Source organism: Chaetomium tenue (assembly GCF_020726465.1).
Source record: "Chaetomium tenue strain MPI-SDFR-AT-0079 chromosome Unknown F5144scaffold_5, whole genome shotgun sequence".
NCBI classification, from domain to species: domain Eukaryota; kingdom Fungi; phylum Ascomycota; class Sordariomycetes; order Sordariales; family Chaetomiaceae; genus Chaetomium; species Chaetomium tenue.
The window spans coordinates 425656-437951 of record NW_027117333.1 but is presented as its reverse complement, the minus strand read 5'-3'; the positions used below and the strand labels follow the sequence as shown (position 1 = coordinate 437951).

Genomic DNA, 12296 nt, shown 5'->3' with positions numbered 1-12296 from the left:
GCCAAGCCTCCCGCGTGTGTTTTGTACGTGCCATGATTTATTTTCTCCCCTCCTTTGAACCATGATACTTGGATATCCCAGTATTTCGCCTCAAAACCGCATCGAGCCAGCATCGACTGGTTGCCCGCACGCCTGACCCTCTTGATCAGCTCAACGTTGAAATTTGAGTCGTCAGCACAGCCTTGCTATTCCCGGCATTATTCGATCCCCTAGCCTCGAAAGATGCCTCCCGCAAGCTGGAGTTCTCCAAGTCAACCTATGAGCCGCCATGGTCAAGAGACCTCCAAAAGTCTCGATGATGCGTGAGTTCAGCTCCTCTTAATCCTATCAATTTCATCTGCCCAATCTGTCGCCCCATCATATTGTAATTCTCTTACCGTTACTAACATAGGGTTGACCTACAGCTGTCTGGGCATAGACATAGGCAGCCACCGCAGCCGCGCCTGTATCCGGATACTGGGCACCACGAAGCAGATCGTTGTCGAGAACAGAACGTATCACGTCCTCACAGGCCCTCACACACCCTGTGATTTTCCCTCAGCCCTCTACGTCTTTGATGACGTCTCCGAGGACGTCTATTTCACCGACGACGAGTTCCCCAGTCGGCAATGCGTTTCTGCAAAATATGTCTTTTATCCTCTCGCGAATGCGTCGGACAAGCTGCTGGAGCAATATCCCTCGGTCCACCACCTGACCAACAGGAAAGACGACCCAGCATTCCGTGCCCAGCTCCGCAGGGGCCTGATAGCACTGCTCTCCGTTCTCCGAGATGCCGCCTACGCCCTGTGCCGCGAACATGGCCTCCGCATCGTCAGGATTGGCCTTACCATACCGGTGCAATGGGACCTCGAGTTTGAGGCTGTCTACCGGAGTCTCGTTATGGAGGTGTTTGATATGCCTAACGCAGGGCAAATCCACTTCTTCACTGAGACAGAGGCGCTGTCGAGATATCTGTACAAGCACCATGGCCACGAACTCGATCCAGGCAACCAGCACAATGCTGTTCTCTTCCTCGACTTTGGAGGCCACAACATGGTAAGTCTCAGACGCCACTTTCCCACTCTTGAACGAGTTGTAAATGAGCTAATGCCATTGGTGTCCAAACAGAACGGCTGTCTCTTTGGCGTTGCTCACGACCACGATCGTCCAGACGGAAACGGCTTTTTCAGGGTCGGTAGTCCTTTTGGTAAGGCACACGCCAACCTTTATTGCCATTTACCACCGTTGCTGATATCAAGACCCCTGTGCAGGTGCTGGCGGCGGATCCGAGCAGTGGGAATACCACGTCGTCCAGTGGTTTTCCGACCAGTACTCCCGAGACATGGACACAAAGGTTCCCATACCTCCACATGAACTCGATGGCATTCTCATGTTGTTCCGAGGCCAGAAAAACAAGCGGGCGGCCTCGCGCAGGCCGATCGGAATGAACGTTTCCCGGCCCGACGGCAGCGGGACCTGGCGACTGAACATGAGCTTGACAGACATGGAGGACGCCTGGAGGAGAGGTCTCCATGGACCGCTCCGTACTGCCGGACGGGAGATATCGCGCCTTGTCGAGAGGATGGAACTAGGCATCGTCGAACGGCCTCTCGTCGTTATTTCGGGCGGCACGGCCCGCAACCCGGCCGTGAAATCACGCCTGCTATCCCTCTGCGAAGTAAAAGGGGTGTCTACGGTTTTCACCGATGAGTTCAATGTCCCTATTGCATATGAGTGAGTGATTACTTCCCTTTTCCGTGCCCGAGCAACCGCCCGGTTCCCTTCATCCACAGCATCTGCTCTAACATTAGCTCCTCATCTCACAGTTCAGCCAAGGTCGCAATGGCTGCAGCCTACCTTGTGAGCGAGACCCTCACAGTCGAGCAGTTCTTTCGGCGAGGGGCCGCCATTGGTATACAAATGCGACAAGCGCGGGAGCAAGGCAAACCAAAGACGGAACCCAGAGAATGGGATGACTGGGGCAAATTGTTGTTGGATACGGTAAGTTGACCTACCGAGTAGGTATATGACTGCACCGTCTTTCCAGGCTCTCTCCTTCTCTCTCTCTCAAAATGGAAAGGCAAAGGCTAACTGCCATGGTGCCCCATACAAACAGGACGGCCAGTACACGGTCGAATACTCCGCCAGGAGCAGCGACGAGTTCCGCCTAATCTGCGATCCCTTCTTCTCCAGCCTGCCCGACGACGAACAAGAAACCCTCCGCGTCCCAGCAAGCCGGACCTACGACCTCGTCTACCTCGGCAAGCGCAAACAAGGGCCCTTGATGTTTCGCCTTGCGCTGCACGGCTCTGACGACCGCATGACGCTCGAGCTCGAGCAGCTGTGGCGGCGAAACGAAACTGTGCCGCTCCATTTTGCCACCAAGAGTGTCCTGAGCCTGCCCCTCTACTACGATAGGAATAGCAGCTGCATCCATGTCGGGGAACGGGACCGCGATATCTCCGAGCTGGGACTCGGTCTCCCACCGCAGCCGACGGATGAGGGCGGGCAGGCGTCGTCGGACGACAGTAGCGATAGTGATGGGGACTCGAGTATGGACTCGGACTTTCGCTTGTGATGTAGAGCATGCTGTCGCTGCATCCGGAAATGGCGGCCTTCCGAATCGGGGATGGTACTTCGTTAGATTCGCCTCCTTGTACGGTCCCGCCGCGCCCGCCGTCTGGTATGAATACAGGCAGCACTCCTTTTCATTGTTTCCTTGTTGTACTCTCTGCCTCCCCCCTGCCCTCCCTTATCCCTTTGCTTGCCAAGTCGCTGCTACATTACTTCACTTCGTTGCCCATTTCAGCGTTACCCAATACGGATTTAGTTTCTTCTTATTCACAATATTGTACTTCGTTTGTCCCCCTTTACCCCAGTGCTCTTAAAGGTCGGCCTCCAATATGCAAGTTACTCTTGTGACGGTTTAAAATACCAATGTTACCCCTAAGCTTCAATAGCGCTGTGGCAACATCGCTTGCCTTTGTTCCTGCTGTAACTCAACGCGTCCAGTCCGCCATGTACTCACGGCGGAACTCCACCGGATCCCTAAACGATTGTTTTGTTAGTCTGGGTACTGTCCCGTGCCCATTCCAAGACCCCCCCCACCCCAACAAAAAGCGAGGAGATACTCAGTGCTGGAACTAGAAAGCAGGGTTGCTTACCAATCCGTCGTGTCAAGCTCCTGCGGGAACTTGAAGACATAAACGTCGGCCACCGCCTTGCCAGCATCAGCGAGGTTCCCGCCTCCAAGCCTCTTGACCAGGTTCACAGTGACAGACTTGCGGTCGTACTGGTCGCCCTCATATCTGTCCAGCTTCTGGATGTGGGCCTTGGTGAGCCCCGACACGAGAGTGCCATAGACCTTGCGGCCCTTGAGCGGGATGATGCCCGGGTAGACAACGTCCATGACGCGGAGACGCTGGTAGCCGTCGAGCATGGCCGGTTGGAAGGGATGGAGTTTGCGGGTTGCCTCGGGGGGGTCTGTGGTTCCGTATATGGTTTTGTAGAAGACCTCGGGCATCATCTACGCGGTGGTGGTTGGTCAGTAGCGTCCTGCTTGGGATCTAGAGTGCGGAGCCATGATGACAGGCTCAATGCCATACCAGTGTGCCTATCACGTGGAATTTGTCAGCGTCAACCACATGGAGGAGGGGTGGGTAGCTTCTACGTACCATAAAGAAAGGCACAGCCTGTGCCTTCATCGCTTGCGGTGCTAGTTTGGGCTTTGGCTGTTTTGCTGACTTTGTCCTTGCTAGCTTGGGCCTTTTCGGTACTGGCTCCGGTGCTGGCTCCGGTGTTGGCTTGGGCGACCTTAGAGTCAGCCACTTTGCGAGTCTTCTTGGGAGCGGCAGCCGGAGGCGGAGCAGGGGGGCGTTGGGTGCGTGACGACATGGTAAGCGATAGTGGGCGGTTATTGGAAATTCTGAGTGAGGAAAGTAGACGCTATGTGATGAAAGCGCAATTATCTGGTGAGAGTGCGAGTTTTTGATACTCATTGTCGCCAAGTGTGGTCTGTCTCTTGGGTCGGCGCCAAGCGAAGCCGGCTCGGAAAGGGGCAAGGAGGCACAGCTCAGGCAACAAAACAATGAAACGGCCAGGCCACATTTGTGAATCTTCAATCATGGATACCTGCTTAAGTGTCCCTTATAGACCGACCCGGGTGGATCTGAAACCTAAGTACCTCCACGGGGGGTTAGAAACACGATGTCACCGCCTAAGCAGGTCCGTGAGTCCGTGACCCAGCGCCAGTCAAGTCCACCACACAGCTCTCATCTTGACCATTTCCCAGGAGCAATTTCATCTCACCCACAAAGCAGAAATGTTTCCCCCCCTCCCCCTTTGCATATTGCAGGTCATCTCCTTCCTCCAGACCCCAGCCCGTCCCCCCCTCTTTCACCACCCCTCCTCACCAGTGAGTGACCAGATGCAATGCACGGCCCTCTCCACACAAACACATGCACCGTCGCTCGCCTGCAAATCCGCCTTACTCACTCACTCACCACCAGCACCGCACCCGCACGCATCCCACCACCGCTCAACGCTCCCGGGCTAGCATCCGCACGACTCCCCGCAGGATGCATCATGCCACGTCGGCATGCCCGTGGTGCGCACGTAACCGTTTAGCTAATTAAGCGCCATCCAAGCCTGTCTGCCAGAATTGGGTATTATGCGCGGCCCAGGCCCGGTCCCGACGCGCCACCGGCTGCTGCTGCTGTCTGCTGCAGGCGGTGCGCTAGCCGCGGCGGTTCCGATGTGCAGGAGGTGCGGCGCGAGGGACTTTTTCCTCGTCGCGCGGGGTGCCAGGGGTGGGTGGGTAAGCGCGGGTTGATGGTCGGGTCGGGTCGGGTCGGTGAGGGGGTTGTGGGATTGCAGGTGCACTGCACGTTGCCGCGGGGGAGGGGGTTTTGATGGTGTGTGGTGCTGATGATGGTGAGGAATCTGCCTCGCTGGTATTGCTGGCGCCGTAGGACGGGGAGGGGGGCTGTGGGGATCGGACGCGCGGGGGCGTCTGTGATGTGATGTTTAGGTAGGTCCCTGAGCCCCTGACAGGTTTGGGGCCCCAGCCGCATTTTCTTGGCGATGCTGTGTAGCGCATGCGCGGCAACAACTGGCTGGTCGTGGTGGTGCTGCTCTCGTCGGGGAGGGGGTTACTCCTCGGAAGATCGCGCAGCTCTTGTTGGCCTCGGGCCGACACGGGTGGGTAGGTGTCAACTTCAAGCCCTGGTTGCCTCATGTCTCCCAGGCGTCCACTAGGCTCCTTGCTGGTGGGACAAAGACGGGCGTCTTGGTGGCACTCGACCCAGCGCCTTGTCCTGGTTGATGGCAACTTCTCTCCCGTTGAGTCGGGGCTGTGGTTCGGTGTGGAAACCCAAGTCGGCGTCCGTGATATGACATTACTGCAGAGCACAAGGCCGGGATTTGCACGCGGGTGTCAGCGCTATTGTCCAGTGCACGACCGCCTCAAGTACGAGGACCCGATAGCGCGGGCTTTCCGAGAGACGAGAGAGAGGGCACCACGAGGCCGACGGTACCGCCACCGAGAATTTCATAGTCGAACGATGCAGTAGTGGCAGTCATGTTCAATTTCAGGAATTGGCGAGTTGATGGATGGATGGCAAGGTGCGGCGGTAGACAAGAAGGGAACGTGGTTCAGCTTGTTCCTTTTCGTTTGCTGGTTGGCTCTTAGCGGCCCCGTGTCCACAGACCAATATGCTTCGTGACGGTTGTCGAAGCGCCCTGGGGAATGACCTTGAAAGGCTGCTGCGGGTGCGGGGAGGGGGAACGGGGAGTGCGGCTTCCAGCCACGTCCTGTAGGTACTCACCGTCCTGCGCAGGGGGCCGGGTCGTTTCTCCCTCGTGCGTCCCGTCAGTATCGGCGAAACGCGGACCCGCCAGACTCGGCCGAGAATGCGGTCGGCTCCCAAAGTGCATCTTGTCAATCAGTACTGGACTTCCTGCAGGGTAGGCCATGGCGGTTTACCGACTGGACCTACTCTGGATCCGCCTGCAGTTGAAACGGGTCAATGGTTATCGATTCGTCCGGGCCCCAACAACAGTCACACAGCAGCCCACATGCGGCGGACTTTGCGCAGTGGACAGGTGACTCTGGGGAGAGGCTTGGGACTCCAGATGGGAAGCAACAAACACTAATCTCAGCTGTTACGCAAGAAACTCGCCACCTCCCAATACCGGAATGTTAGTTTAGCAATCAGATCGCGCTGCCACGGCACCAACGAGATACGCAACATTGGTACCTGCCTGCAGCGCTGCAAGTGTCGGTTACACGGCAATCTCGACAGCCGCAGAACAACTCACTCTGTCTGTGCAGCTGGCCCATGTTTAGGAGCTGCGAATTTGGGAGGAAGTGTGCTTGGCGGTGCAAAGCGGGCAACGAGCCCTCTCTCTTCGGTTCACGAAACTTGAACGGCGTATTTTGTTGAAACCGTTCCTTCCTCGAAGGTGGAGAGTAACCGCTTTCGAAGGCAGGAGCGGTTGGCTATCGGCTCGAGGGAAGGGGTGTATGTACAATGCACACCGTCAGCCTCCCCTGCTTAATTTTTCACACTCTGCATGGGGCGGTAAGGTGCGACTCCGCAACTTCGTGCCTTCGTCCCATCGTTGAATACCTTACGGCCGCATGCCGAGTCTGAAAAACTGTTAACGGCTTGGGGAAAGAAACGGCTGGGGGGGAGGAACGGCTTGGAAGGGACCGGCTTCAACAAAATGAGCGCTTCAGGCTCTTGAACAGTGCGAATAGTCCGACAGGGCTTCAATGTTGACCTCTGCTCAACACCATTGCAAGCATCTTCACGCCAAGGTACTTTCTCTAGAACTGTGACTGCCTTTTATACAAGGTTTTCTTGCGCTTGAAAGGGTGACCCGGACCATGGCCACGTCCATCGTAGTCGACCACGCCAAGACGGCCTTCCTCACCAGCAACAATCTCAAGAAAATAATCGCCACGGGCGTCTTGTTCGGCCCCTCCATGGTCGGGCAGCAGCCAGCCTCGCCATGGGTCCCTCATCATCTTGGACGCAGATCCTCGCGGCAACCCCGAGAATGGTACCCTGGTCGTGGTGCAACCTTTTCCTCTTCAACCTTCACAATCAACCCCGCCCATCGACGGTTGCCAAGGATGCCCGGAATAAACCTTGGAGACCGCTGCCGTCTGGCCGGAGAACACCGATGCAAGCCACTGCAGTCATGCTATGCATGGGCGCGACGGGCGGGCTTGGTCCGTGGGTACTTGAGACCGTACTTTCAATGTTTGCGTGGTACAAGAAATTAGAAGATGCGCCTCACCCGTTCACCGAAAACCTTCTGCATGGCCTTGGCTTCGGCTGCTTTCTCCCCGGACCCTTCGGGGCGGCGACGGGCTATTCCGTGCTTTCGGGACGGGGCGAGGCAGCCCGGTGGCTGGCCATCCTGGCCGCGGCCATCACCACGACGGTAGATACTCTGTCATACTCAAGACTTCCGGGACCTCGAGGGCGGCAAGGCTACTGGGCGCAGAACGGTACCCATTGCAATCAGGGATACAGGTGGTGGCTGACGCCGGCTTTGCCATCTGGACTGCCGTGTTGTGTTGGTATTGGGTGATTGGTCTTGGGATCTGTGAGGCCGGGATGGGCGTATGGGCGCCGGCTGCGCTTCTTGTCGCGAATCTGTTTAGAGACAGAGACAGGACTAAGCTTGGGGATGCGTTCACGTGGAAGTTGTATCCGCTGTGGCTCTTGGGCCTGTTTGCTTTGCCGTTCCAGGTTCTCTGAGAAACCCCCGGGCCCTCCCGGCGAAGGGGCGGACTTGACCGTTTCATGCAACGCCGGGCCCTTCCCGTCGATAGGTGCAGCCGAGATTCAGTACGACAGAAGTTGCCCTGAGAACTCATCGGGAATTAACAAGATGAGATACGTACCTGGATGGGTAATTGGTCAAATGCCGGCCGCAAGCTGAAGTGACACTACCGCCCAGGTATCACCAACGACGCTGTAGTACTGATCCTTACATGCACCATTTGCAGAGGTACCTAAACGTACACTCTCACCGAGACATCATCCCCTTCCCCCCTGGGTCCCTCAACTTCACTGCGCCACGAGTCCCAAGTGACATAAATATCAGTGGCCGTTCGACATACGCTGTTCCAGAACCATCACGGTCGAAGATCCCCTTAAACCTACCTCGTTCTTCAGCTCCTGCCTTTTACTTTCGCACCCCCGATAAACCTAAGCAACGACGGAAAGAAACGAAGAAGAACAATGGCCCTGCCCCCAGGCGCAATTCAACTGGCCGTGGTGTCGTTCATCGCGACGTTTCTGTCCATCGTTGCCCTAGCGCTACGACTATGGTCAAAGAATATTCAGTGCCGCCGCATGGCCCTTCACGACTACATGGCTTGCGTTGCAATGGTGCTCGCGGCGGGTGCCGTTTCTGTTTTCCTCGCTGCCGGATTTGCGGCAGGTCTGGGACTGCATGCCGACTATATCCTGGCGACCAACCCAGCTATCTTTCCGCTTTATTTCAAGGTACCTTCATCCTTCAATACTGTGAGGTGGGCGGCGATGGAGATTGAGAAGACAACTAAGCACGAGGTCATCAAACACAGTTCTTCGTGCCAGCGCAACTCCTCTGGGCGGCCGCCAACACCTGCGTCAAAATTTCGATTTTGTCGTTGTACACTTCCCTGTTCCCCAGCTACCGATTTCTTCTGCTTTGCTACGCCACCATGGTGGCGACCTCGGCATTCTTCATCTCGGTTTTACTCGAGACCTTCGTGCTGTGCAAACCTGTCCAATTCAACTGGGACAAGTCAATCGCCGGCACTTGTGAGGGACAGAACATAGCATACCTCGTTCGGGCATCACAAACCTCGTTATTGACGTTTTGTGGTTGCCATGCCCATGCCCATGCTCTGGGGGCTCCGCATGTCGCTGCGGAGGCGGTTGGGCGTCATCGGAATGTTCAGCTTGGGAGCGGTGTAAGTCTTTCTTCAAGCACCCCCCACCCCTCTTCTCTGTCTCTTTTCCCCTCCCTTCCTTTTTGCTTGCTTATTGTTCCACCTCTAACATACTCACGTCCAGGATCTGCATTATCTCACTGTTGAGGATCATCTGGCTTCACAATTGGGATCTGACCGACATGACGTACACAGTCACGCCGGGCGCCATCTATTCCGTGCTGGAACCCACGCTTGGCGTCGTGAGCGCCTGCCTCCCACTCATTAGACTGGCCATCCTCAAGATGGTTCGCCGCCAAACCGCCCAGGACTCTCATCCTAGCAGCAAGACCGAGGAGAGGGAGGAGCAGCTCATCGGAGAGCAGAACCCTTGGGCGCCGCAAACTCATACAGATCTCTACCCGCGGGCAGTTGACCCTGAACGGCTCGACGACGACATGGAGCCCGCCAACATCTGCGCCGAGCCCCTCGCAGCCACCGATCCTGGTGACGTCAACGCAGACAGACACATCACCGTAAGCCGGGACTGGGCTGTGCGCAGTGTGTGACGGAAGCATGAGGGGAAGTGGATGGTTTGGTCTGTGAGATACCTCGTCTCCGGTTTCTACCCTCAGGCTTGAGCTGCCATCAGTAACTAGAACATGATGATGAAGAAGGGAAGTGGGGTCGAGGGAAGGGAGGGAGGGAGGGAGGAGATGGAGGGAGGGATAGGAGGGAGGGAGGCATAGAGGTAGGGGATGGAGGGATAGAAGGGAGGGATGGAGGGAGGGATAGAGGGAGGGGAGGGAGGGAAGGGAGGGAGGGGGGGGGGGGCGAGGGGGCCGGGCGGATGTGTAGAATACATGTACCTCATCATAGTGATAGTGTGCTACCGTCGAGCCCTCAGTCACCATGAAGTCACACGAACTTGGTAACACTACCTCTCTCAAATGTACATACCTCTCTCACTTGATACTACCGTCAATATGGCCAGCTTGGGTAATGCTGAGGGATGTATGTCCGCCGGATTATCTCCTCTTCTCCAACACCGCCTTCTCTGGCAATGCCCCGGCCGCCTTAACCGGACTGATGTCGGGGTGCACCCATCCAGTGGCTGGCACGATACAACCCCGACTGAGCTTGTTCGGCCTCCACTTTCCTCCGTGGATGTCATGGATGTCCCAATCACATACAAGCCTTATCCTCCTGCGGGTGAAGGTTGGACTTTTCACGCCACCCTTCTGTTATTCTTCGACCAGGGCCGGGAACCGCACAGGCCACTATACAGAGCTTTCAAGATGTCGTAATATCATTCTGTTGCAATCTGATCGATCGTGAAGGATAGAAAGGAGGACATTTCGCACCTGCGCCTCCTGAAAACTCTCACGGAACGCGTGCTTCCGGTCACAATCCACCACCTATGATGCAACACTACCATTCTTTAGAGTTCATCCCAGAACAACCTTACCCAACTACCTAGATTATGTGAACAAACTCGCCTTCAGTAAGCGCCAGCCACCCATCACACCTCAACTTTTGCCCCCCCCCCCCCCCAACACCTCACACCTCACACCTCTCTACCCCCAACCCTCATGCTCCCGCGGCACGACCACCCACTCCGGCCTCAGCGTCGCGCAGCTCGGGTGCGGCCACGACAATCCATCAAACTCGAGCAGCACCACCTGCAGGTACTGCAGCTCCACGGTCCGCACCCTCAGCACCATCGGCTCGCGCACAGCCCTCTGCGGCGGGTGCACGACAAACTTGATGGCCTGGTGCAGCACCTCCAGCGGGCCATGAGCGGGAGCGGGGCTGAACACCGGGATTGGGATGGCGTACTCGACCGTCTCGATCCACAGGGTGAAGTCGACGGAGAGGGGCTTTGCGTTGGGGCTGCTGGTTGGGCTTGGGGGGGTTGCGGCGCCGTTGAGGAAGGCGCTGCCGAGGACGCCGCCGCCGGTTTGGATGCCTGCGGTGGGGGTGGAGGACATTTGGAGGGTGGATGTGGCGAGGATGTTGCGTGCTTTGTTGGCGGCGCGGAGGATGGTGGTTGGGTCGTTGAGGATCGACTGCGTGATGGTGCCCTGTTGTATGAAGTTTGTCAGGTCCTGTGGGATGCGGGGCGTGTCCTGGTTGGCGGCCATGAGCGAGGGAAAGGTGACTTTGGTGCTTGGACTGTTGGTCTGGAACGGTGTTGTGCTGGTGGAAGGGATGTGAGGAGGCCCGGCCTTGTGCGTGGATGGCGAGGAGGGCGCGAAGCCCTGCAGGTGGATGGCCACAGCATGGGGGATGGTGCCGCATCTCCCGATGGTCGTGCCGATCTGCGGGTTTACGTCGCTGCTGGGGACGTGCATGAACATGCCGTTCTCGATGTGGATTGAAACAGGCGTGCCGTCGGCGCCGCCCGTGTCGGGGTTCGTCACATCGTTGATGGACTGCAGGTACATGATGGCGTTGAGGTCGATGTCGGGCTGCTTCTGCGATCCGCGGTTGGGGACCCTTCCAACGCCCTTTGAAAAGCTTAGTGTCTCCTCGTACAAGTTGATCTCGAGGACGTTGTCGCTCGTGCCATCTGGGGGCGGAGGGTTGACGGGGTGGGGGAAGTCGGTGCCAGGAGGTGGGCCATTGTTGGGACGGAAGATCATGTTGATCCCCGGTCCTCGGAAACATTTTCCTTCTAATGCGGCGAGGATGCCCAATGGCGGATCTGCTTGCTTCGCCGGCGTGAGCCTGTTGCGGTAGTCATCCCCATATCTAGAATCAGCGTCGGTGAACTTGAACCCGTCCGGCTGTGAAATGACCTGTCCGTTGGAAGGTCTGCCGACATCTGGACTGTCCGACATGTTAAGGCTTTTCCAGCGTCAAGTTGACCTTTAGGTCAAATTGGTGATACTTTTGGAGTACTTGGAGGAGCGCAGTTCCCAGGAAGGGGATGGGGTGGAACAGCGGCCAAGTGACAGCTGATCTGTCATTTCGCAATGACGAAAGGAGGCCATTACCGACAAGCGAGGGGCTCTGGCATACGAGCCACACCTTAATCATATGGGCGCGGCAACTTTGGCTGGCATGACTATTCTCGTTAGACTTACTGAATCGGCGATCTGACTACCCACCAGGGGGGCTAGTCAGGTTCCTTGATTCAGCTCTTCGCCTCCAAGATCGCCGCCGAAGACGAATAGCCACACAGACCACACCCTCAAACACGGCTGTGTACTAAACACCGCTGTTCAGAGATCACTAATGTCACAAAAGTGTATATTTTCTTTCAACACTCTAGGTCGCACAGCCGGGTGAAAAGGCAGGGACCGTGGCTGTCACGGCCCGGGCTGTCACAGTCATATGTCTAATGGGTCTGCATCGATGAATAATAATAACTGTCGAC

At 56.8% G+C, this 12296-nt stretch overlaps 7 protein-coding genes across 7 annotated transcripts; 4 read left to right on the top strand and 3 right to left on the bottom strand.

Moving 5' to 3' along the window:
- Positions 1 to 531: 531 nt before the first annotated feature.
- Positions 532 to 1353, top strand: F5144DRAFT_493032 (uncharacterized protein; the record flags this gene model as incomplete). Its single annotated transcript, XM_066785952.1, has 2 exons — positions 532 to 1035; positions 1108 to 1353. Coding segments are annotated over 2 exons (750 nt in total), but the record flags the coding sequence as incomplete, so codon positions are not given.
- Positions 1354 to 1369: 16 nt separating this feature from the next.
- Positions 1370 to 1989, top strand: F5144DRAFT_492567 (uncharacterized protein; the record flags this gene model as incomplete). The annotated part of the gene is made up of 2 exons (XM_066785922.1): positions 1370 to 1713; positions 1806 to 1989. The coding sequence occupies 2 exons, from the start codon at positions 1370 to 1372 to the stop codon at positions 1987 to 1989; spliced, it is 528 nt and encodes a 175-aa protein (XP_066640846.1).
- Positions 1990 to 2978: 989 nt separating this feature from the next.
- On the bottom strand, positions 2979 to 3873 carry F5144DRAFT_603719 (AIG2-like family-domain-containing protein; the record flags this gene model as incomplete). The annotated part of the gene is made up of 4 exons (XM_066791301.1): positions 2979 to 3027; positions 3144 to 3505; positions 3585 to 3592; positions 3654 to 3873. 4 exons carry the CDS (start codon positions 3871 to 3873, stop codon positions 2979 to 2981), a joined length of 639 nt encoding a protein of 212 aa, XP_066640845.1.
- A 486-nt stretch (positions 3874 to 4359) lies between these two features.
- On the bottom strand, positions 4360 to 6784 carry F5144DRAFT_575898 (uncharacterized protein). The gene has a single exon (XM_066789098.1). The coding sequence runs from the start codon at positions 5213 to 5215 to the stop codon at positions 4715 to 4717; it is 501 nt and encodes a 166-aa protein (XP_066640844.1). The 5' UTR covers positions 5216 to 6784; the 3' UTR covers positions 4360 to 4714.
- A 216-nt stretch (positions 6785 to 7000) lies between these two features.
- On the top strand, positions 7001 to 7848 carry F5144DRAFT_575897 (uncharacterized protein). The gene has a single exon (XM_066789097.1). It carries the CDS (start codon positions 7042 to 7044, stop codon positions 7579 to 7581), a length of 540 nt encoding a protein of 179 aa, XP_066640843.1. The 5' UTR covers positions 7001 to 7041; the 3' UTR covers positions 7582 to 7848.
- Positions 7849 to 8058: 210 nt separating this feature from the next.
- Positions 8059 to 9591, top strand: F5144DRAFT_575896 (uncharacterized protein). The gene is made up of 3 exons (XM_066789096.1): positions 8059 to 8504; positions 8585 to 8956; positions 9060 to 9591. Exons 1-3 carry the CDS (start codon positions 8238 to 8240, stop codon positions 9201 to 9203), a joined length of 783 nt encoding a protein of 260 aa, XP_066640842.1. The 5' UTR covers positions 8059 to 8237; the 3' UTR covers positions 9204 to 9591.
- Positions 9592 to 10491: 900 nt separating this feature from the next.
- On the bottom strand, positions 10492 to 11757 carry F5144DRAFT_548902 (uncharacterized protein; the record flags this gene model as incomplete). Its single annotated transcript, XM_066787550.1, has 1 exon — positions 10492 to 11757. The coding sequence occupies one exon, from the start codon at positions 11755 to 11757 to the stop codon at positions 10492 to 10494; it is 1266 nt and encodes a 421-aa protein (XP_066640841.1).
- Between the last annotated feature and the right edge of the window lie 539 nt (positions 11758 to 12296).